The 24,587-nt window shown below is 57.1% G+C and overlaps 1 protein-coding gene and 1 long non-coding RNA gene across 5 annotated transcripts in view; one reads left to right on the forward strand and one right to left on the reverse strand.

The window, feature by feature from the left end:
• Window positions 1-461, forward strand: part of LOC125619621 — a 669-nt gene extending 208 nt beyond the window's left edge. Inside the window, exon 2 of the long non-coding RNA XR_007351143.1 lies at window positions 211-461. This is a non-coding gene — a long non-coding RNA (uncharacterized LOC125619621). The remainder of the gene's footprint in view (window positions 1-210) is intronic.
• A 3,511-nt stretch (window positions 462-3,972) lies between these two features.
• On the reverse strand, window positions 3,973-24,085 carry Obp2b (odorant binding protein 2B). 4 transcript variants are annotated; one of them, XM_048812802.1, is made up of 9 exons: window positions 20,683-21,139; window positions 19,665-19,816; window positions 18,927-19,235; window positions 6,334-6,470; window positions 6,023-6,093; window positions 5,466-5,582; window positions 4,880-4,981; window positions 4,571-4,597; window positions 3,973-4,147 (listed from the first exon to the last, which is right to left on the reverse strand). In XM_048812802.1, the coding sequence occupies exons 3-8, from the start codon at window positions 19,017-19,019 to the stop codon at window positions 4,572-4,574; spliced, it is 546 nt and encodes a 181-aa protein (XP_048668759.1). In that variant the 5' UTR covers window positions 19,020-19,235; window positions 19,665-19,816; window positions 20,683-21,139; the 3' UTR covers window positions 3,973-4,147; window position 4,571. The 4 variants fall into 4 exon arrangements, with proteins under 4 accessions (XP_048668759.1, XP_048668760.1, XP_048668761.1 ...); XM_048812803.1 differs by lacking the exons at window positions 19,665-19,816; window positions 20,683-21,139 and adding an exon at window positions 23,655-24,085; XM_048812804.1 differs by lacking the exon at window positions 19,665-19,816.
• Between the last annotated feature and the right edge of the window lie 502 nt (window positions 24,086-24,587).

A 24,587-nucleotide genomic window follows, 5' to 3' on the forward strand; every position in this document is an offset into this window, starting at 1 on the left:
GGGGGGGGGGGGGCGAGTCTCTGGTGCAGAAGGCTCCAATAGGCTCTGGTTATGGTTCAAGGTGGCCCAGGGAGGGTGCTGGGCCAGATCCCAGGGCTCTGAAAGCAGGCCATAATGCCCTGCTCACCTTGGGCCCAGAGCCAGGGGCGGACCGACCATGGACGGAACCTCTGAAACCACGAGCCATAATAGACTTTTCCTTCTCAACAGGCCTTTTGGTCACAGTGACACTACAGCTGATTGTGACAATGGTTCCTTTGGGGTTTATGGTACACACACCACAGCCCATCCTGAAGCAGCACTGTGCCTCTGGACAAAAGCCTACAGTGGTGACCTTGCCTTTGTCCCCTCTGGCCTTTCTCTTCTGGGTGTCACACACTCTGCATTGACTGGACTATAACCCCTTAACCTCGTCTAAGCCATTAAAAAAGCTTAAAAGTGAGAAAAATCTTACATAATCACCACGCTCTTGCTCTTCCTGTGTCCATCCCCGTGAGCACAGTGAAGGGGCTGTTGGCTGCACTGGCTCGTCACAACCTGGATGACACCTGTCCTCCAGCAGATCCCCTTCCCCTCAGCTGAAGATCAGTTCCCACAGTGGAACTTTCCAGATGACATAGTATTGACCACCTCCGCTTCCCTGAGGTCCTCCTTCTGACCAATGGACATTTCCTGGGAACATGCCTAAATTTTGTGTGAGGGTCTCCTGCCTAAGCCGAGACAGTAGAGACCAAGGTGGTCTTAGGGACCAAAACTGGGACAATGGAGTTGGATCCGTCACCGCTCAGCTGCCACAAGGACCCAGGCTGGGGCACAGTGAGGAGTGAGAGCCCCCAACAATTCTACCAGGGTGAGCCAGGATGAGCTGCAGGGGAAGAGGCGTCCCCGTGCGTGGTGTCTCCGGCATTCAGAGCTGCAGGGAACAGAGACCATGACAAGTTTGGAGTTGGCTGACCAAAGCCACCAAGTGCTAAGGAGATAGAGGGACACTCTTGTTGTCCGACTCAAGTCAGGGTGTAAAGTCAGAGGGCTTTTACAAGGGCTGGGGGGTCTGTGTCCTCCAGACTCATTTGTTGAACCTGACCCCCTGGTGACCCCTGCAGAAGGGGTCAGGAGGGGCAGCCCTACTGGGCATGGGGTGGAGCCCTCATGGATGGGATTGGGGCCCCCGTAAGGTGCTGAGAAGGCCAGGGCTCTTCCTTCCCTTCCTCCACATGAGGACACATGAGAAGGCGCCACCTATGAACCATAAAGCAGGTCCTCAGCAGACACGGACACTTCCAGCCTCCACAATTGCAAGAAATGAATTCCTGCTGTTTATGAGCCCCATGGTCCATGTGTATTATAGCCGCAGCCTGAGCCGACCAACACGCTCTAACGTGGCCTTCAAGCAGAGCTGCATCTCGGTCCCCAGAAGTAGTCAGAGCCAAGGACCAGCTCAGGAGCTAATGGAAAATGGCAGAATTTCAGAGGGGGACCCATCTGTGCCTAGCGATTCCCCAGGGCCGCACACACCAAGCCAGGGCTGTGGGGCCTGGGACCAGGTCACCCAGGTCAGTGCCTTGAGAACCGTGATCCCCATCTCCCCCAGCCTCTGCTGGTGGCCACAAGCCTGGTGGACAATAGCACAGCCCCCTCACCTGAGGCCCTGCAGAGGTCTCCACAAAGACCAAACCTAGTGGGACAATGCTCTTTTCCTGGTGGTCACAGGCCCAGCTATGGGCCAGCTGGTGACTGTCCCCTGGGGGTTGCTGTCCTGAGAAGGAATGGGGCCTTTCCACTGAAGGCCAGGAGGGCGTGGGTGACCTGCAGGGCAGGACCCAGAGCACATTTGTTCCCAAGGGGCTGGAGCAGACAGTCCCTCACCCGGCGGGTTAAGCGAGAGGCTGGATGGGGACGCCTTCTCCCTTGGCCTGGAGCCTGCCTGGTGTGACACAGGCATGGGGCCTGGAAGCTCAGACGACAGTGACGCCCAGCAGAGCTGGAGGGGACATCAAGGAGCTCACAGAGCGCAGCAGTCTGGCTGGCTCTGGGATCCAGGCCCCATTCCATCCTAACGCCCTGGTCAGGTGGGCTGCAGGAGCCGCCCTCACCCAGCTGATGACACTCTCAATGACTGGCTCAGTGCTGGGCCCCAGAGCCTGGGAGGGCCCAGGAGAGGATTAGGAGATCAGGGGGCTCCCAGGACAGGGGCAGCGGTGGCCACAGGTACATGACCCACAGAGATCAGGAAGGATGGCGAGAGCCCTGGGCACCGCCCCAGGAGGGGCTTGCTTCCCCCCACACCTGAGCCCGCTCGGCCCAGAAACACCCTGGGAAGGGAGCAGCCCCCAGTGCCACAGGCAGTGACTGTCACATGAGTTGGTCCCCACGGGGACAATGGACACTCACCTGAGTCACAGGCAGTTGGGAAAGGGAAGCAGGCAGGAACCAGGGCTGTGGCTGGGAAGGTCCAACTCACACTGACCTTGGGGATGCCGCACCCCCTCATGCGCCCTGTAGGGGGCCAGGTGGAAATGCAGTGCTGGCCCAGGTCCAGCCTGGGGTCCAGCAGGGCCACGGGCCCTCATGGCAGTCCTTTCCTAGTCCCCAGTGTCTAGAGAAGGGGTGACTCCCCTGGGGTGGAGGGCACAGAGACCCCAGGCATCTCTCCCAAGCCCAGAACAGGTGTCCCTCCCCTGCCCAGTGCCTAGGGAACAGGTGGGGCTGTGTGCAAGACAGAGCCCCAGGAGCAGCTCCCAGGTGCCACCCAGTGGGCAGAGACAGTGCCAGGGGGTTCCTACCCTGTGAGCCTATTGGTGGATAATCCCCAAGAGAGGAGAGGGCCCACAGGGAAGAGTGGGGTGACAGCAGTACTGTGGCCTGACTGGGGAGGTAACACGGATTCACATGAGTTAAGATTCATGCCACGGTACCAGGGAAACATCCACTTCAAGCTCAAATTTTTATTAAAAATGATTTCTGCAATGACATTTTATTCTCCTTGTAATCAAATTTCTGACCTTTCAACAGAGGTTTTCCCCTTAGCTTCAATGCTTTTTGGAAAATCTTCACCCTGAAATGATGGAGCTTTTTCCTACTTTCTTCTTCTTATCTGGGGTCCTGGCACTGCCATAGTTTACTTTGGGCCTGGAGTGTGGGGAGACACACCCTGCCCCCTGTCCTGAAGGGTCAGACCTGCTCTGCCCTCCCAAGTGTCCAGCTGCCTTGGGCTCCACCTGGCACCTGCTGGGTGGGCTCCATTGCAGGACCATGCAGAGGGCCAAGGAGGGGAGAGAAGAAAGGACGGCAGGTCAGAGTGGAACTCAGGTAGCTGGGTCGCTGAGCTGATGGTCAGGCGGCTGAGCCATCAAAGGCCCCTCAGAGGAAGAGGTGGGCACTGCGGGCTGGCTCTCTGGGAAGCCGGGTCCCTCGGGTCCGTGGTTACTGGGGCTGCGTTTATCATCTCCTGGCTCACTGTGGTCCCCCACCGTCTGTGGGCCCAGTGTTCCCACAGACCAGGGCCTGCACAGACCTCGGGGAGGGCCAGGGCGAGGGTGCAGACCAGGGGGGGCTGTGCCTGGCTCCGTCTGCCTGAGGGGTGACGAGGGAGGTGCTGGCCCCGTCCCCATCACCTGCCCCTGGGCTCAGCCTGCTTCATGTCTGGCTCCTGCAGGATCCTTGAAGCCCCCGTTGAGGCAGCAGCCCTGCCAGGGACCTGTGCACCTTCTGCAGCCCTGACACAGATGTCTCCCCAGTCCTGCCCACCCCAGTGACTTCCCCAGTGCCCCTGCCCAGGGCCCGGCACCTTCCCAAGCCACTCAGGGCCGTGGCTCATCAGGAGGACCTCAGGACAGCACCCCTTTGTGCTTGGGGTCTGACCACTGTTGGTGCCAATGTCTCCCCAGCTGCCCCCATGACTCCCCCTCCTAGCAGGGCCCCCAGGGAGCCATCGCCAGGCCCCTAAAGACTCGACCAAGCCCAGAGTGGTGCACAAGGTCTTTATTTAGAGTCAGGAGGGATGTGGGTGGGGACGGTGGCTGCATGGGAAGGGTGGTCCAGGAGGAGGGGTGGACCAGGAGGAGGGGTGGTCCAGCAGGAGGGGTGGTCCAGGGCACAGGTCTTGTCAGTGGCAGAGTAGGCTCACGGGGTGCAGACCCAGGTGGCTGTTGGGACAAGAAGAGGCACTGAGGTGGGAGACCCTCCCATGGGAGGACCAGGGGCAGGGCTGCAGGCTGAGCAGATTCCAGGTCCACCTTCCTCCTTCCCCAGGCTGTGGTGAAGACCCTGATGGACAGCCATGGGCCCAGAGGGGCTCCCAGGTTGCCATGAACATCCGGGTCATTGATGGCCAGAGTCGGGATTGGATCAGGGCCCAGGGTGTGGGAGGGCGCGGCAGCTGACCCTCACTGGTAGAGGAAAGTGTCCCCAAGTGTCCCGGATCGCCCCCAGGGCCAATATCTGAGGGCATCACCCCTGCCTGGCCAGGTGGGGTCTCCCTCTTGGGTGGATGGGAGGAGGCAGAGAAGGTGGACTGAAACTCCAGAGCCGGGGACTCTGGGGTCTCCAGCGTCCTCCCGCGGTCACTTACCCTAGTCGTGCTCGGGAACACAGGTGTCTGCAGAAACCAAGGAAAACTCAGTGGTGAGGAGGCGCCAGGATGGGCGCAGGCCCCCTCACACCCACAGCTGCAGCCCTCCATGACCAAGACCCAAGCAGGGCCCTGGTGTCCCTGAGGGGCTCGGGACATGGGGAGACAGAGAGGACGCAAGGACACAGAGGGGACATTGGGGTCACGGAAGGACAGAGAGACACAAGGGTACAAAGACATGGAAGACATAGGGTGGCACAAGGAACACAGAGGGGACGTTGTGGGGGACAAAGGCAGCCGACCCCTCACCCGTCTGCTCAGGTGTGAAGATGGTCTCGGCCAACAGTCCCTTACGCTGCGTGAATTTCCTAAATTCTTCCAGGGCCTCCAGGTTCTCCTCGGGGCTCCTCCCTGGAGAGAGGGGACCAGGTGAGCTGAGCGGGGCTGGCTGCACATGCTGTGGGGACAGGGCCACCAACTGGCATCCAGAGCTTTGCCCTGGAGTGAGCAGGTCTGCAGTGTCAGGCCCCTGAGCTGGAAGCACCCCATGTCACAGAGTCACAGGGCTGTCCCCTGACCCTGGAGGGTCCCTGTCCCATGAAGGTGTTTGCCAGGACCCTCCCCCTATAGGCTGACCTGTCCTGATGCCCAAACACTGGGAAGTGGCACTTGGCAGCCCGAGTGGCTGGAGCCCCCTCCTGAGTGGTCAGGACTCTGAGGGCCATGTCTGTCCCTGTGCCTGACAGTCCTCCCCCAGCCGACCCCTTCCCACTTCAGAGCTCATCTCTGCCTGGGCAGCTCACAGTGCCCGGTGCCAGGGAGTGGCTGCTGGTTCCTGGGCTTTGGGGAGTGGGGACCATGGGGCAGAAGACGGGGGTCTCCGAGGAACCCTCACCCATGAGCTTGCCCATGCGGAACTTCTTCCCTGGGTCCTGGCTTTCACAGTAGAAGATGCAGTGGTCGCTCTCGGGCAGCTCTTCTATGTACACGAACTTCTTGCCGTGGTCTGTGGCTGGACGGAGAGGGCAGCTCTTCAGTGTCTTCATTGTTAAAAACAAAACCCTGGAGACCACGTTGAGGAGGAGCCTCTACTTTCCCCTGTCCCCCAGGGGCCACTGCCACCCCAGCCAGGGAAGGGGCCACCCAGCTGTGGAGTCCAGGTGCCAGAGGCTGGAGGACGTGGAGGCTGGAGCTTGGCCCTGGCCCGGGGAGTTGCCCTGCCTGTCCAGGACTCCAGTCCTCGGTTTCCCCGAAGGTCGAGAGCTAGGACCTCTCAGAGGGAGCGACTGCCCAGTCAGTCCCTGCTGGGGACAGCGTGGGACACCTGGTGTCTGGGGTCAGAGCCACAAGGCCCTGGGAAGCAGAGGCAGCCCTGCTGGGAGGTGGACAGGACCCTCCCACCCCCAGGAGCTTCCCCTGCAGGGGGCTCCAGGCTCAGCCCCGGGGACTCACAGGCGCTGTATCTGCCAGGCTCCTCGGTTTTCTGCAGAGTAACTTTCTTCTCTAGGCACCGCCCCTGAATCCTGGAAGCAGGAGCACACGGGCAGCTGCTCTCAGGACAGGCACCTGAGCCAAGCTCAGCTCACCTGGTGGGCCAGCCCTCACATGGTGACACTGAAAATCCCACTCGACCCGCCTGAGCCTTGGGAACCTTCCTGGACTGTGTCCCCTCATAGCAGGGGATTTATTTCTGATGACACTCAAATGTGGATGGGTGATGGGAAGTGAAAGGGAATCGAGGGTCCTGCAGGGGCAGCACTCACAGGAGGGTGGTCTTGGCCTCCCAGCTCCCATCTTCCAGGGCTGTCACCGTCACGGGGAACACCTTCCCGGGCCCCTTCCAGTCTGGTACCAGGGGCATGTTGACCACAAAGGCCTTTGTGTACCAGGTCCCTGTGATCTGGAGAAGGTCAAGGCATGAGTCACCTTGGCTCCGCCCAGATTCTCCCATCACTCCCTGGCACAGGGACCTGCAGCCCAGGGGACTCCCAGAGCCCAGGCTGAGCCCCCCGAGACGGCCTCCCCCATGCCTGCTCCCTGCCCTCAGTAGAGCAGGCCCCACACTCAGGTCTCCTGGACCCCATGGAGGTGGAGGGTTCGGCCCCCAAGGATCTGTTCATTTCAGGGACTGGGCCTGGAATGGATGAGTGTCACTCCAGAGGGCCCTGTCCCTAGAGGAATTCAGGTTCCAGTGTCAGTTCCACAGGACCCTGACCTGAACCTCCTCCCTGCGCCAGCCCTGTCCCCAGGAAGGGCCCTGTCTAGGGACAGCAGAGGGAATGCCATCTCTGACCCTCAAGGGCAGGAGTGCAGGGTCAGCTGGCCTTAAGTGACCCCTGAAGCAGGGCTCCCAGCTGCTGCCCACTGACCAGGGCTCAGGGCATTTCTCCCACCCGCCTGCTGGCCCACCCAGCCTCACATTCAGCTCCTCCGAGGGGAAGGTCAGGAGGTCCTGGGCCTGCAGGGCAGACAGCAGGTCCAGCAGCAAGATGGTCAGGAACAGGGACTTCATCTCCAGGCTCTGCTCTGGCAAGGTGGGTCACCTGGGCGTCAGGACGAGGCTGTGCCGGCTCCTCACAGGACGCCCTATATGTCCCCCACGGACAGTGTCCTGTGTGGACTTGGCACAGGACACACCCACCGCCTGTCACTCAGGGCCACATCCCCATCATCAGGGAGGGGAATGTCGTTATTGTTGGATCCCATGAGTCACCATTTGGAGCCACCTAAAGGTGAAAGACACACAAGGCCATTCAGTGTCTGCACCACCCAGGTGCTGCTCCAGCCCAGCCAGCCTGGAGGGGACAGGCGTGGGCTGTGGCTGGGAGCCCCAGGGAGGGAGGGCCCGGCTTCCCCAGGGACTGGCTTCTCTCCTGCTGCTGAGGGGGACGGATCTCCAGGCCACAGGCTGCGCCCCAGCCCCCAGAGCCCAGCTCTCCACCCTGGAGCTGCCCTCCTTGCCCTTCCTGCCTGGGTGCCCCTCCCCAGAGCTCCCTGGAAGGGGGGACACCATCGCATGGCCAGGAGCAGTTTAGCCATCCCCCCTCAGAGCTGCCCAGGCCTCGCTAGGGATGGAGGAGGCCTCCTGATCCACGCATTGTGTGCCAGGAGGCCAGCTCTGCTGTCTCGAGAGCACTTCTGTGTCCCTCGCCCACCTCCTCTGCGGCAGCTGACGTCCCCAGGAGAGGGGCTCGGCTCACGCGGTTCTCTGCTTTATCAGGGCAGCTGAGGGGCTGGGCCCGTGTTAGGGGTCATGAAGACGAGTCTCCTGAGCTACTCGACCTCTGCAGGTCTCCGTGGACTCACTCTAACAAGGGGACATACAGCTGCTATTGCTCTGGTCGTCTGAGGACCCCCCTGCCCCCCTGGCACAGCCGAGGCTCCCTGGGTGTTCACCTTCCCCCTGGAGCGGGCTTCAGGGACGGAGCCCTCACAGCCTGCCATGAGCCCTCCCTGGGGCGTCCCCTCCTCCTCATTCCTGCAGAGCCCCCTCCCAAAGGCTTCCCCTCCTCAACAGCTCTGACCAACCACAGGTCCCCATGACAGCCTGGTTCCCTTTGGATAGATCTCCTGAGAGGCTCAGGAGGCCTGGTGCCCACCTGTGCTCAGAGTTCACGCTGAGTCCCCTGGGCCCCTGCTCTGCTCCTTCAACCTCAGCTGCCCCCAGCCGGAGCTGAGTCTCCCCCTTGGCCCTGCAGACCCAGAAAAACACAAGGGATGGGAACAGGTGGTCACCATCTAATAGGAGGAAGGAGACCCAAAGGCCCAGCCGCTGGTGNGCCCACCCCACCTTCCTGATTCTCCATAAAGAGCTTCAGCAGTCCCTGGTGACTCTGTCTGTGTTGGGGCACTTGGGAGGGCCCCCTGCTGGGAAGGAACGGGTAGGGACATGGATGGGAAGGACAAGTGCCCAGCACGTCCTGGCTCTCATGGACGGTGCTGCTACAAAGGGCCTGAGTGGCCGGCTGAGGAGGTGGGAGTGGCTCTGCCCAGTTCCCCTGGGGGCTTTCCACATCGGCCACCATGAAGCCCAGTCTGGGGGTGACAGGGAGAGGGCTGTGAGTGTGACAGAGCAGAGCTCCTCACCCAGGGGAGGGACCCAGCAGAACCTGAGCGCAGGAGGGGCCACCTGGGCTCCAGGGCTGCCAACCACCTAGAGGGGGTGGCAGGAGTTGGGGGGGCGATCACCCTTGAGGGCACAGGCTGACAGTCAGGTCCTGGGTCACCACGACAGTGACAGCAGGACACTGGGACCCCTCGCCCACCGTGAGAGGGGCCACATCCCCCCTTTCTGCAGCACTGGAATCAGGAGCTGCCCCTGGGGAAACAGCTCCAGGCCCTGGTGCCGTGAGGACAGGTCCCCAGTCACTTTGGGGCTTTGCTCTGAGCCGCCGACATGGAGCCCACTGGGGCCACAGGCTCTTCTCCTCCATGGATGAACCAGCCCAGTGTGCCTCTGACCGGGGGCTCCCTCTGCAGAAACTTCCTATGTCCCAGACCCGTGGTGGGGCTGGCCAACACCCTGGGCCCTCTCCTGGACACGAGAGGCCCGAATCCAGACTACAGGGGCCAGGCAGTCTGTGTCACAGCCCTGTGAGGAGCTGGGTGCTGCCAGGGGAGGCCCTGCATGTCACGCACCCACCAGTCTGGGAGGGGTGTGGAGGCCAGGCCATCAGGACACTGGCTTTCTTCAGTGACGATGGCTTCTTCCCCTGTTCCCTGCCACGGCCGAGGCCATCACGCTGGGTGCCTGGCAGGTGTGAGCAGGTGGCTGCCTCTCGGCCTGAGGAACCGGCCCTGGGAGCCTGGGCCCAGCACAGCTTGCCCACCTGGCCTGACCTGCCCCTAAGCAGTGGGCCTCTGAGTGCTCTGTCCCCACAGAGCTTCCAGACCTGGGGCTACACTGGCCAGATCCAGGGTCCAGGCCCTTCGTGGGGCAGGGGCCCTGAGAGGGGGCTTGGCATGGACTTCGGATGAGCTGGCCTTGCCCTGGCCCTGGGTGGGGCCTGGGCCCAGTGTTGGGCACCCTGCAGGGGGACTGGACATGGGGCTGACCAGGGGAGGTGGCCATGAGCAAGACGGGCAAGAGCCAGAGGCATTCTTAACAGAACCCCCCAACTGCCACTCACATAGGGCAGGACCCCCAAGGGCCCCATGAGGTCAACTTCTCTCAGGGAAGCAGCTTCCAAAGGGGCTCTGAGCTGCACCCCTCGGACGCCACAGTCCCCCGTCCAGGGCCCAGATGGGGGCCTCGGGTGCCCTGAGTGACTAGGAAGGGAGGCTGGTGCTGGCTCAGCTCCTCCCTGACTGCAGCTGGTGGGTGGGCCTGCCCTCACTGCTGCCCTCTACAGTCCCCTGCAGACTGACTCCCTCCAGACCTGTCCTGGACCCTGTGGCCTCCCTCCCTGCCCACCTGCGGGCTCGGGGGGACAGTGCTGCCCTTCCTCCCACGTGTGTTTGAAAGGGGTCTGGAGAATCCTCTGTAGCCTCGAGTCACACAGGTGTCCCCAAAGAGGGCTTCAGATCTGATGACCATTCACGAGCCTGGGGCCCAACTCAAAGGATGGAAATGACCGGAGCCCAGGCCGGCCCTGCGGGACTCCCAGACTCTCCCCGCTGTTTCTCTGGGTCAGCCTGAAGGGGTCACCACCCACAGAGGCCTGTTTTGCCTGTCCAGGGACACTGGCCACTTACCTGGCCTGGTCCTGGAACCTCGGTCACCTCCCTCTTGCCCTTCTGGCCCTGCCCTCCACCCCCCTCGTCCTGGCCTATGAGCCTCTCCTGCTCAGCCCCAAAGCCTCTCACCTGTGTCCTTCCTGTTGTCCCAGTTGGTGAGCTGTGAGCGACCTGACCCACCTCCCTGGGCAGCCAGACCTCCACTTGGGCTCGAGGGAATGTCTCTTCATCCTCTCAGCCACCGGGCACTTGCTGGTCCACCTCAGGGTTTCCACAGGTGCATTTTGTCTTAGTGATTTGGTGGGTGGAGCCACACAACCTCAAACCAGCCACTTGGTGGCAGGTGGCACTTGCACCTACTGTGCAGCCACCACCTCTGTCCAGTGCCCAGTTCTCAGTCCAAAGTGAAGCCCCCGCCCCATGAGCAGCCGCTGCCTGAGCCCCCACCCCAGGAATGGCAGCTGTGGAGCTGGCCCCGCCCTGAGCACTGGCCTTTCGGGACCCTGCCCCCACGGAGTCCACAGTGTGCTGCCCAGAGCAGGTGTCTGCAGGTCCACCCCTGGGTCACAGGCTCGCTCCTTCCTACGGCTGGATGCTCATCCACTGTGGGGATGGCCCAGCTGTGGTCTACTGATTCCTCGTGGGTGGGTGCTGGGCTGTGCCCACCTCGTGGCTCCTGGGAAGGGGGCTGCTGTGCCCAGGTGGCCTCTGCACTTCTCTGAGATGCTGTTCTCAGTACTTGGGGGTCCCTGGTTCCCGGTGCACCTGCTGTGGTTTTCTCTTCTCCATCTCCGTCTTGGGTGCCCAGGTCCTCCTGAGTTGTGCCTGAGTGACTTGCCTAGTCTCCCGGACACAGCCCTGGAGGGCAGGCTCAGGTTCCTCCAGAGTTCTGGCTCAGCACTGCAATGTCTTTCTTTCTTCATAAGCCTCTGGACCATCACTGTTGGTGACTCCAAATGCCAGAAGTGCATCCTAGCTAATTTAAGTAGAAACAGAACCCACTGAGATGACCCTGGCCCTCGCCCCTCTCCAGGATGGGAATCTGGGCCACTGGGCTTGAGCCTTCAGAATGCTGGGACCTCCCAGGCCCACCCTAGGAGGGCTTGGGGCCACAGCCGTCACCCTCACTGGCTCAGGACTCACTATCTCAGCACTCTGATGATACCTTGATGTCACCTGGCCTCAAGAGCTTGAGAGAATCAACGTCTGTTTTTCCTACCTTCATTTGCAGTGCTGGGAAGGGACCCCCACCCAGTGTGCGCTGGCCAGGGCTACCTCTGAGCCACGCCCCACCTCTGAGCCAACTTCTGTTCTCTTGCACCCCCACTAGCTTTGCTGAATTTGCTATGGCAGCCCCTGGAACCTAGGACACACACAGACATGGACACAGAGACACACCAGCACCCAGGCACTGACTCAGAGGCGTACAAACACACACAGATACACAGGGTCGTACACACATGCACACACACACACACTCACCCCCTGAGGCCCAGACCCAGGGCTCTCATGGCGGCTGAACACAGGGTTCAAATGCCCTGTGAAGAAAGCCACCCCTGCCGTCCGTCCTGTGGGGCAGGTGAGGACCCTCCTCAGCGCCATGTCCACGGCCCTCTGCACAGACCCACTGACCCGGACTCAGCTCCCCTGGCCCAGGTGGGCGGCAGCAGCCTCCTGAGAGCCCAGGCTGCTGCCTACACCGTGCGCCTTCTCAGGCCCTGTTGCTCTCGGGCCCTGTCCTCAGGCTGTGCCAGCTCCTTGAGAGGCTCCTGGCACAGCCACCTTCTGCTTCTCAGCTCTGGTACTCTGCCTTCCCCAGCTGGCCCTCCGTGGTCACAGCCCACAGTGTCTCCCAACCCCACCGCGCTCCACAGTCACTTCTCCTCTGACTCTGGCTCTCCCGCCTCCCTTCACACTCCTGCCGCCCTGGCACACCTAGACAGTGAGGGACACTCTCCCACCATGAGGGAAGGCCCCTGGCAGGCTCAACTCCCTCTGCAACCTTACCCTCCCTCTGCCAGGTGGCCTCACTCATCCACAGGTCACACACCTGGGCAGCTTTTTATTCTGCCAACCGGACCAGGGAAACGAATTTCTAGAAAAACGAAATAGAGGGAGGTTCCCAGCCTCAGCCCCCACATTGCTGAAGATTCAGCTGATGCAACCGAACGTCTGTCTGCTCAGGAGCAGTCTGAGGACCTTCCACAGGATGGACTTGGAGCTCTCGCATGACCCCACTGGGAGCATGTACCCTAAGCTGAGGAGCCACAAGCAGGGCAGGGGCTCGGGTGCCCCGGGAGGTTCTGAAGACCAGTGGGTGTGGCATCACTTTCCCATGGAGTAAGAACTAAATAGCAGGGGATTATTCTGGGGTTGGCCTCCACCACAGACATGCCCCCCCCACACACACACACACAGGCACACACACACAGGCACATACGTGCACACTCAGGCAAAGACACAGAGCTGGAAAGGCTCACTGGGGGCTGCTTGGGAAAGTGGGATGTCTAGCTTCTCAGAATCCTTCTCTGGAAGGCATCTTGTCCCCTCTGCAATCAACAGTCCTCAGGATGACTCTTGTGTGGAGGTGGAGGCTCAACCCCAGCAGGATGGGAAGGGAGCCCATGATCTGCCATTTGAGATCATTCTGTGGCCAGAGGTACATCCACAGGCAGCATTATTGTCCCCATTGTATGGGGGCATTGAGCCCCGTCAAGATTAAGTCACCCGCCTTGCACAGAGGGCAATGAAACCCATCAGGATTAAGGCACCTGTTCAAGGATACCCCTCCCACAGGAGCTGGGATTCACATAATTATTACAAATAATCATAAAGTTTAAAATGTACAATAAAAATTTTAAAATGACCCATCAATCCAACTCTGAGAATCTGCCTCTGGTGACTCCCAAATGTCTTGACCTTTGTCTGAGTTTTAGTCAAACTTGGAAATTTGTGTTTGCCTTTTGAATGGCTTTCCTGTTGCCCTCCTGACTGTCTAGAGTCATATCTGGAAGGACTAACTGGCTAGAGATGACCTGGTTAGTTCCCCTGCCATGTTTGCAGATGGACAGGAGGTGAGAGAGGGATGGCAGTTGGGATCCCAGACCTCGGGACTCTGCCTCCTGCATCTCAGATCAGTTTGATCTGTTTCCCTAAACCGTAACCTGGAGTTTGTCTTGCAACTAGACCCTTAGCCTTCTCTTCCCTCTTCCTTTTCTTTCCTTCTTCTAAGCAGAGAATAGTACAACTGACCACAAGAGCAATCATAAGTGAGTTCTTGCTATGGCCAGCAAGGGCTAAATCCTCAGAATAGCTATGGAGAGGGACCACAATCTACCTGCTTTACAGGAGGAGACACTGAACTTTCCTATTTTTGCAAAGGATGCCCTTGAGATTTTGATAGGGTCGCGTTGACTCTAGATCCCTTGGGAAGTGTGGACACTTAACGCCATTTAGCTGTTTCAGTCCATGAATATGGGATGTCTTTCCAATCATCTGTGTCTGATTTATTTCAGCAGTGTTTCAGTGTATGCACCTTTCACAGCTGGGATGGGTTTACTCCCCAGTGTTTTATCCTTTATGATGCCATTGTGATTAGAATTACTTTCAATTTTTTTTCAAATTATTGATAGTTAACATATAGACAAATAATGGATATTCTAATTTTGAGTTTTTATTTTGCCACTTTGCTAAGATTGCTTTCATTTCTAACTTTTTTATTGGTAAGGATCTTAAGGATTAAAATCTTGAGGATTTGCTACATTAGATTATTTCATCTGTGGACAGAGGTAGTTAATTGTACCATTCCTTTTCAATTTGGATGGCTTTGATTTCTTTTTCTTGCCTAATTGATCTGACTATAAATTCCATACTAGGCTGAACACAGTTGGGAAGAATGGCATCCTTGCCTCGCTCCTGATTTCAGAGGAAGAGCATTTACCTGAGCATGATGTTAGACGGGGCTTTTCATGTGATCCTCACTATGTTGAGGAAACTTCCTTCTGCTCCGACTATGTTCAGTGTTTTTGTTTTGATCATTAGGGAGGATTGAACCTGCCAAGTGACTTTTTCTCCTGACTTCACCATGTGTTTTTTGACCTTTATTGTGCTGACATGGTGTGGATGTTCATTGGTTTTTCCTGTGTAGATGTATCCTCATGATGTTCCCGTGACTCAGAAATGTCTGTAAGTGACCTGGATTGGATCCACTTATTTTTATTATTCCACATGTCTAACTGCCCACTACCCCATTGCCTAGATTACTGTAGCTTTACCATGAGTTTGAATACCCAGTAGTGTGAATTCCAACTTGGTTCTTCTCTGAGCTTCTTCTGATTCTATTTTGGTTCTATGTATTTCTACATGAACTTTATAATCAAGTCATCAGTTGCCACAAAGCAGTAACTGCTGTGGTTTTTTGTAAGGATTGTGTTAAATGTGTGTGTGTGTGTGTGTGTGTATCAATTTGGAGAGAACTCACATCTTAATAATAGCCAGGGTGCAGGGGTCGGGGGGAAGCACTGTGACTCAAAAGGAAAAAAATGACAATCTGAGAACTGTGACCTGTAAGTCACATCTCAGGCGCAGGGTTCAGGTCTGCAATATATAAAGAGCTCCTAGAAGCTGATAAGAAAAAGACCATCCACACAGTAGAAAATGGAGGAGAAAAGAAAGTATAAGACACCTCACAAAGAAAAAGAAACATAAACTTCCTTAAACACATGAATGTATCACTATTCTCAGGCATAGTGTGACAAAATTGTCAGATCCAAAGCTTTGGAAATACACCCTGAGGCTTGGTAAACACAGCACCACCTGCTGATGGAGTGCAGTCGCCTCCCAGTGAGGCAGGTGAGATGCATCTATCACCATCGCAAACACACTTACTCTTTGCTCCAAGCCAGAGATGTCAACCCCTAGAAGAACCCCTCCACGTCACATGAGACAGGCTCCTCTTGACAGCGTCCCCATAGGAACCAAAGGTTGGAAATGATCCCGTGTCCCACAGCGGGAGTCTGATTAAGTCAACTGTGGCCATCCACTCAATGAAACATGACACAGGGCTGGGAGGAGGTCAAAAACGGCAGTGAAGGAGGAAGACTCTCATGTACTGATCTGGGAAGATCCCTGCCTGGACCCCGTTGCTGGTCAGGCTGACCCCTGCTGCTCTGTGCCTTGGATGTTCTGCTGGGTTTTGTGACTCCTTGAGAAGTCACATGACCAGTAACAGTTGACACGGGGACATTAAGACCATGGAGGGTCAGTATATATTTGCTAGTTCAGCTCAGCACTGACCAGTGGAGGACCCTTGTCAGGCTCCAAGGTAGACATGGCCCAGTGTTCTAGGTGAACTCAAGCCCCAGCCCATTTGGTTTACCTGTAGGGGGCAAACAAGAGGGAGTTCTCCTTTGTCTCTGAGGATCAAGGCCTAATTCATTATGCAGGAAGGGATGGATTTCCTTGGATGCCCACTTTACAGATATGAAAAATGAGGAGTCAGTGGGGTGAAAGAGCAAACAGGGATAGTGGGTGGTGGCCATTCAGACCACGGACCCCATGTGCCCTCTTCTATAGACCCTGCAGGGGCTGGCCCTGAGCTGCTGGACTTGGACTTGTGCATGACCTGCCCATCCAAGCAGCTGCTCCCAGCTGAGCTCAGGACATACACCTGTCACCTGCATCCCCTCACTTAACCCCCACTGGAGGCAGCTCCATGGGAGCAGGGCTGTGTGTGCTCAGTGCTGTATTCCCAGGCCTGCAGAGCAGCGCCTGACACACAGGAGCCACCTGCTGTTCAAAGAGGTCTTGGGTTCACTCAGGCGTGCATGCATACCTCAGGCACCTGTGTGCTGTCCCTGGTGTCTGCAGGCACCTGGAACATCACAGTGAACCCCTGACGTGCTCCTGCCTCGGACTCATGGCCTAATAGGATGACCATGCACCCTCAGCCACAGACCCTGTACAGTGGGGGCCACCTCTAGCATGAGACCTGGGACCATCAGTGGAGCTCGAGTTGGGGACAGCTACAAACCCAGGGAGCCTCTACTCCAGAGCTGAGGCCACCTCCCCTGCCTGTGCTTGTCCTGCTTCTGGCACCAGACCAGAGTTAGAACCAGCCCCAGAGCAATAGCCGAGTCGAGGACCGTCCCAGAACTACTGCTAGAGATTGAGCAGCCCCCTGCACCAGCTGGACACCAGCTCCAGAGCCAGGTGCTCAGCCAGAGCAGGGGTCTCGCAGCCCCCACAGCCCCAGCCCAGGGCGAGAGCCAGCCCCACACACCTTCAGGGCCTGCTCCAGCTCCACAGCTCACACCCCATCCTGACGGCTCCTTTAAAAAATCTTTTTTCCTTTTTTCATTTCATATTCTTTATGGTTAATGACTTTTTTAGGTTTTAAATTTTGCATACAACGAAATCCACCTTTTTATGTGTTCTAATTAGTTATACATGACAATAGAATGTATTTTGACATATCATACATAAATGGAGTATACTTCTTAATCTTCTGGTTGAACATGGTGTAGGATCACAATGGTCATGGAATCATATACACACATAGGGTCATAATGTCCATTCATTCTATCATCCTTCCCACCCTCATGTCCCCTCCCTCCCTCATTCCCCTCTGTCTAATCCAAATTCTATTCTTCCCTAGCCTCCTGCATTGTGAATTAGCATTCACTTATCAGAAAAAACATTTGGACTTTGTTTCTTTGGGATTGGCTTATTCCACTTAGCATGATATTCTCCAGCTCCATCCATTTACTGGCAAATGCCATAATTTCATTCTTCTTTAAGGTTGAATATATACCACAATTTCTTTATTCATTCATCTATTGAGGGACACCTAGGTCAGTTCCATAGTCTAGCTATTGTGAATTGAGCTGCTATAAACATTGATGTGGCTGTATCACTGCAGTATACTGATTTTTTTTAAGATGGACACAATATCTTTATTTTATTTATTTATTTTTATGTGGTGCTGAGGATTGAACCCAGTACCTCCCAAGGGCGAGGCGGGGGCTATGCCGCTGAGCTATAACCCCAGCCCCTAGTATGCTGATTTTAAGTCCTTTGAGTATAAACCGAGGAGTGGGATAGCTGGGTCAAATGGTGGTTCCATTCCCAGTTTTCTGAGGAATCTCCATACTGCTTTCCATAGTGGTTGCACCAATTTGTAGTCCCACCAGTAGTGTATGAGTGGACCTTTTCCCCACATGCTCACCAATGCTTATTATTGCTTATGTTCTTGATGATTGCCATTCTGACTCGAATGAGATGATCTTAGTGTGGTTTTGATTTGGAATTTCTCTAATTGCTAGAGACGTTGAACATTTTTCACATATTTGTTGGCTGGAAGTCCACCCTTCGAATCATTCTAAACCATACATTCCCCTTGCACTCACTCCCTTCAGAAGGCCGTGCTGCCGTCCGCCCTGTCCCCAGCCCCAGCTCTGGAATGACGTCCAGTGCTAGAGCCAGCGCGGGGCTGGGGGCAGTTCTGTCCTTGGAGTGGAACAGCCTCTCAAGGGAAGACTGTCCCTGTGGCTCCTCAGGGAGGTGGGGTCCTGTTGGGCTTTGAGGTTTGGGGCTGACTTTGTTGCTTTCCTCGGTCACTGTGCCCACTGTCACGTAGGCCAGTGTCAGCCTAGACTCAAGGAGAGCCAGGGTGGGGGTGGGGACCAGGGAGGCTCTCTTTCTGGAGGGGTGACAAGAGGCCATCCTCCCTTCACCCCACCTCTGAGTCAGGCCCCAGTGGGATCCCATGAAGCCCCCGTTGAGGCAGGAGCCCTGTCAGGACCTGAGCTCTGTCTGCAGCCCTGACACAGATGTCTCCCCAGCCCTCCCCTCCCAGTGCCTTCCCAAATGCTCCTGCCCAGGGCCCAGCAGCATCTCCCCAAGCCACTCAGGGACAATACCTGGCTGACAGGCCTATTGGAGGCTGTGTACTTGGGCTATGACCCCTGCAGAGCCCAAGGTCGGCTCCCCTCCCCTCCTAGCAGGCGATTGCCAGACCCCTCAGACATGACCAAGCCTGAGGGGCTGCTGAAAGTCTCCATTAGGAATCAGGTGGGATCAGGAATGGGGACAGAGGGCTGCAGCAGGAGGTGCCCAGGCAAGAAGGGTGGCTGAGGAGGGAGGTGGCTCAGGAGGTGCAGACCCAAGTGGCTGCTGTGGCAGGAAGAGAAGCAGAGGTAAGGTCCCTCCAGAGGGAGCATCAGGGTTGGGGGCAGACAGAGCTCTTCCTTCCCCAGCTGCCTTCGGTGCCTGGGCAGCCATGGGCCCCTGGAGACATCCCAGCACCCAGGACGAGCGGGTCCCTGAGCATCGTGGTGGGTGATGGGTTAGGATTGGACCAGGTGGAAACAAGAGCAGGGAGGACCCCGAGCTGCCCCATGGTGGCAAGAGGAAGGACTTCCCAAGTGTCCTTAAACTCCCGACTGGGGAGAGTGGAGTCCCTCTTGAGGGGCCTGAAGGGAGGGGAACAGAGTAGAAGGACTCCAACTCCGGAACACAGGACTCTGGTTCTTTGGTTCCCAGGTGGTCACTTCCATAGTAACACTGGGGGATGCAGGTTTCTGTGGAAAACAAGAGAAACACAGGATGAGAAACGCTGAGTCTGTGAAAGGACACAGATGCCATCATCTTAGACCCCGCCCACTGGCCCACCCAGCCTCACAGTCAGCTCCTCCCAGGGGAAGGTCAGGAGGTCCTGGGCCTGCAGGGCAGACAGCAGGCCCAGCAGCACGATGGTCAGGAACAGGGACTTCATCTCCAGGCTCTGCTCTGGGCCAAGGCGGGTCACCTGGGCGTCAGGACGAGGCTGTGCCGGCTCCTCACAGGACGCCCTATATGTCCCCCGTGGCCAGTGTCCTGTGTGGACTTGGCACAGGACACACCCACCGCCTGTCACTCAGGGCCACATCCCCATCATCAGGGAGGGGAATGTCGTTATTGTTGGATCCCATGAGTCACCATTTGGAGCCACCTAAAGGTGAAAGACACACAAGGCCATTCAGTGTCTGCACCACCCAGGTGCTGCTCCAGCCCAGCCAGCCTGGAGGGGACAGGCGTGGGCTGTGGCTGGGAGCCCCAGGGAGGGAGGGCCCGGCTTCCCCAGGGACTGGCTTCTCTCCTGCTGCTGAGGGGGACGGATCTCCAGGCCACAGGCTGCGCCCCAGCCCCCAGAGCCCAGCTCTCCACCCTGGAGCTGCCCTCCTTGCCCTTCCTGCCTGGGTGCCCCTCCCCAGAGCTCCCTGGAAGGGGGGACACCATCGCATGGCCAGGAGCAGTTTAGCCATCCCCCCTCAGAGCTGCCCAGGCCTCGCTAGGGATGGAGGAGGCCTCCTGATCCACGCATTGTGTGCCAGGAGGCCAGCTCTGCTGTCTCGAGAGCACTTCTGTGTCCCTCGCCCACCTCCTCTGCGGCAGCTGACGTCCCCAGGAGAGGGGCTCGGCTCACGCGGTTCTCTGCTTTATCAGGGCAGCTGAGGGGCTGGGCCCGTGTTAGGGGTCATGAAGACGAGTCTCCTGAGCTACTCGACCTCTGCAGGTCTCCGTGGACTCACTCTAACAAGGGGACATACAGCTACTATTGCTCTGGTCGTCTGAGGACCCCCCTGCCCCCTGGCACAGCCGAGGCTCCCTGGGTGTTCACCTTCCCCCTGGAGCGGGCTTCAGGGACGGAGCCCTCACAGCCTGCCGTGAGCCCTCCCTGGGGCGTCCCCTCCTCATTCCTGCAGAGCCCCCTCCCAAAGGCTTCCCCTCCTCAACAGCTCTGACCAACCACAGGTCCCCATGACAGCCTGGTTCCCTTTGGATAGATCTCCTGAGAGGCTCAGGAGGCCTGGTGCCCACCTGTGCTCAGAGTTCACGCTGAGTCCCCTGGGCCCCTGCTCTGCTCCTTCAACCTCAGCTGCCCCCAGCCGGAGCTGAGTCTCCCCCTTGGCCCTGCAGACCCCACAGTTCCCAGGCCTGAGCACCTGCCCTGAGTCCCAGGGGACCTTGGCTCTGGAGTCAGGAGCTGGGCCCACAATGGTGTCTTTGTGCCTCTCTGGCCTGGGTCTGGCTGAACAATACTAATGAGCACCCTCTGATAACCGTGGGGCTGTCCTGAAGGTGCTGGCATGATCCAGGATTGACCCCAGCCTGGAAGGGGCTCTGAGCAGGAAGCCTGTCCTCCCCTGGGTGGGGAGGGCGGGGCCCGTGCTCTTTAGGAGCAGAGGCCAGGGAGCAGCTGGAGGCTCCACACAGGGGAGACTGGTCTGCCCGTGTTCTGGTTTGACTGTGCCCTAGCTATCTTTTGTCCCCTGTTTTGTATGAGCCACTGATGGTTGGTCTTGTGACACGGGCACAGGCCTATGTTGGGTTTAACGGAAGATCTCCAGGCGCCTCCTGCCGGCCACCCACCTTGCCCCTTGTCCCAGCAAGCTGACCTCTACAGAGCTCTCTAAATTTGCTCCTCCTAGATACTGGTTAAGTTCAACTTCTGGTGGACACCCTCACAGGTGATAGGACAAGGAGCAGGGATCATCAGATGGTGGACAGAAGGTAGGACAGCAGTTTGGGGTCAATGCATGCCAGACAGGAGACAAGGCAGAGGTCAAGGTCCATTGATGGTAATACTGCTATGGGATGACATGGCAGGAGGTCAGAATTGATGGATGGATAGATGCTGTCAGGATCCAGCAGGGAAGGAGGTTGGGGTCAACCCATGATAGAAACATCAGGAAGCTACAGGGTCAGGAGACGAAGGACAGGAACCTCTACATCCATGAGGGTTTTTCCCTCTGTATTACGTCTTACAACTGCACATGAATCCACAATTCTCTCAAAGCAAAAGGTGTCATTTAAAATCACCACGAGCATGAATATGCCTTTAAATCAGCGGTGGCCCAGGACTCAGCAACTCCACTCAGATGTGCCCTTCCAACAGGGACAGTCCCCCGTGTGCAGAGCAGATGTGACCCACAATAACTTTGCTTAACCTACATATCGTGGAAATACCTTCAATATCCCTCAGCATCACAATGGCTCAGTGGAAGCGCCTGTCTCCAGGAGATGACACATTAACCGGGCACTGCAGGAGCAGACATGGCTACCCCTGTGCAGGACTTGTGTGCACTTCTTGCAGGCCCAGGGCAGGCACCAGGGAAGAAAACGAGCCCGAGGCCCGGATCTCAGCCCCCTACCTGCTCACCTCTGCACTGACCATGACCAGCGCTGACCCAGGCAACCTGGCCAACGTGCCCCCATCCCTGGGCGGCAACACCCCATCTCCCACCAGCTCTGACCAGCCTTGTGGAGGGATCCCCACGCCCCTGTTTCTTCCTCCTCCATCTCCTGACCCCGAGCTGTTCTCATAGCTCTCCTGACACCTGCATTGTTACTTGTTCCTTGTACAACTTCCCTGCTCCGCCCACTGTGTGGCTCTGTCCCCTGCTCCAGCGTCGACTCCTATAATGACCTATTATTTTAAAGGGAGGTGAGTGCTATGGGGAAAAGCAAATGGAACAAGCCGGATGGGGACAATGGGACCAGGGTGTTTGCATTGTAAATGGAAGGGTGCAGCTGGCCTCACCAGGTGACATTTGCACACAGAGCTGAGGAAGTGAGCCATGGAGGAGTCAGGCGGGAGAGGGTTCCAGGAGGGGACATGCGGTGCAGGCCGGGGAGAGGGTGCCTGGCATGTGCCAGGAGCAGCCTGGAGGGCGGAGCAGCTGGAGCAGAGGACACAGGGCTAGATCGGCCAGATCCCAGGAGAGAGGGAGGCAGGACTGCAGGGCTGGCCGTGGGCCATTAGAAGGACTTGGCTGCTAGTCTGAAACGGGGGACCTTGTAGGGCTTTGGCAGAGTCGGGATGTGGCTCACTCTTCTAAAGGGTCCCACTAGTGGCTGCAGTGGGGGCAGATATTTGGAGGTGTGGGGAAGCTATACAGCCTGAGAGATGAGTTGGAAAGACACTGCCGTAGTCCAGGCCAGAATGATGGTGCATGACATCTGTCTATGAAGCAGGGAGTGACAGTGTGTGGACATCTGGACTGACCACGAATGGTTGGAAAATAAGTCAGAACTATTGAAATGATTGATTTTAGAGGTTGGGCCCCAGGTAATGCTGGTTTTGATGCCTTATAGAGGGAATTAAATGATGTCAGCCATTGTCAAGGCCACTGTGAACCTGGAGGGAATCCTATCACCAAGCCGAGAGGGGACTCAGAGGTCAAGGCAGCTTTGCTGGGTTGATTGGAGGAGATAAAGGTGGGACCTGGGGCAGTAGCAATGACCAGAGCCTGTGAGACAATGCCCAGATGGGAAGCACCTAAGGAGGAGGGGCCCCTGAAATGTGCAGAGAGTCCTGTGAGCAGGTAGGGAAATGCCCGTCTGTGGGAGACCAACCTTGCTTGTGATTGAGTCACACTCCCTGGTTGGGTGCTTGGGGGCTCAATCACAGAAATGTGGCAGAGCTTTCCCCACCCTTCTTGGGTTTGAGGGTCCATGTCTCGTGCATGGGCGTGTCTTCCTATAGCCCCATGGGTGGAGCTACGCTCACCTGTTCCTTTGTTAAATAACCCCTTGCCCTGTTTAGGACAGAATCTTCCATGGAAGTGCCTTGTGTGTGTCCCCTTCTCTTACTGTGCCCTAGGGTGTGGCCTACCCAGGTGTCAGTCAACCTGCTGACAGTGGACATCATGAGGATAGACTCAGCCCCCTGAACCTGACTCCTTGCCTCATTTGAATAGCTTCTCCTCAATAAAAGGGGTCAGCGTGTGTGCTCTCTCTCGCTCTCTCTCTTCCTGTGGACCCTTAAGGTCAGAAGAGCCGTCACAGCGACCCCAAAGAAAAAGGTATTTGTGTCTCTTGTGTGGTTATTTTGTGCAGCCCAGTCAGCCCAGTTTACCTGGAGTGACCCCTGAGCCTTTTAGTCACGAGAACAGAAACCTGACACCCATCCACACCAGAGGACAGAGTTCCACAGACCTGAGAGGTCACTTGCGTTAAGAACGCTTCCAAGAACTGAAGGGAAAACTGTTAGCTAGTAGTTGGTAATGAACAGTAGAATACAAACAAATAAATGTCCAGGGTCACAGGATTTTTTTCAAAAATTGCTTTAATGGCTAATGAATAATAATAATAATAATAATAATAATAATAATCAAACAACTTACAGAAAAATAGCACATGCACAAATCTTGAGAACAAACAGGTGGAAACTAAAGGGTCCAGTTCAGAAATACATGAAGAAAGAAAGACCAATGGCACAAACCCCCGGCAGGTCTATGGGGTTGTCGTAAAGTGAGACTCATGGCCACAAATCCCTCATGTCTTTCAGAAGAGAAACGTCTTTAGTAGCACAGGCACACTAAGGCACGTTCTGCCCATCCACTGACCCCAGTACCCACATACTCACAGAATTGTCTCGCAGATGAAGCCCCCTGAATAAGATGGTTGCTGTGACAGTTCCCAGAGGACCAGCTAGGGTCACAACTCCCCTGCCCAACATGAAGGAGGAGCTCACCAACCAATGGCGAAGGCTGCAGAGGGTGGACTCTGAACTCTGGAAAACACCCAGCAGTGGTGAGCGGAGGCAGCGCTGTGGCTTGGTCCACTCTCTCCTGGGAGTCCACTTGAGCCCCGCCTTGCTTTCATTTACAGTGAAGTCCTCTTGCTTGGCTTGTCGCATCTGACTAGACTGTCTTTCATCAGAACCCCAGAACCACGATCTGAGCTTCAGCTCCCCACGCTCCTGTGACATGTGACCCGGTACCGTGTCTTGGATTGATGGCCATCTACAGGACAGGAGTCTCCCCTCACCTCGTTCCCCTCCCAGCTTTGGCGGAGACGATGTCTCACTTGGCCTCTGACATCCTGCCTTTGGCCTTGAGCTCCCCCACGTACGCGTCCCTCCACCAAAACCCTGTGGGTCACGTGCTGTCTTACGACATCTTGTCGTTTTTGCTCAGCCGTCCATCACTGCAGTGACACCTCGTCTCTTCTGGGTAGAAGGCAGACCGACACTCTCTCTTGTCTTGGTGGCACCTTTTGGAGCGGGGCCACTGCAGAGGCAACGAGAGTGTCCCACTGCCGAGGCCGTTGTCCAGCGCTGTGCTCCCGACTGTCGTCAGGAGCGGGCCTCACAGTCTCCTCTCAGGGCTTCTCCAGAGGGCACTAAGTCACCTTGTTGGTCTACCTGGTCCTCGTTCCTCTCTCACAGCGTCGATCCTGTTGAGGTGCAGACTTGCTGTGTTTCCAACACAGTGACACCAAAACCTCCGCTCCCCTCCCCTCCTCAGCATCAGGCCTGCGCTGCTCTGGGGTCCCACACGGAAGGAGTAGGGGCCAC

Source organism: Marmota marmota, unplaced genomic scaffold, assembly GCF_001458135.2.
Source record: "Marmota marmota marmota unplaced genomic scaffold, marMar, whole genome shotgun sequence".
NCBI classification, from domain to species: Eukaryota; Metazoa; Chordata; class Mammalia; order Rodentia; family Sciuridae; genus Marmota; species Marmota marmota.

Coding starts and splice junctions, on each gene's coding strand:
- Obp2b (XM_048812803.1), bottom strand. CDS start 19,019: ATGAAGTCCCTGTTCCTGACCATCGTGCTGCTGGGCCTGCTGTCTGCC. Junction 6,094..6,333: donor GAGGCCAAGACCACCCTCCT/GTGAGTGCTGCC, acceptor TCCTGCTTCCAG/GATTCAGGGGCGGTGCCTAG. Junction 4,598..4,879: donor CTTCACACCTGAGCAGACGG/GTGAGGGGTCGG, acceptor TGGTTTCTGCAG/ACACCTGTGTTCCCGAGCAC.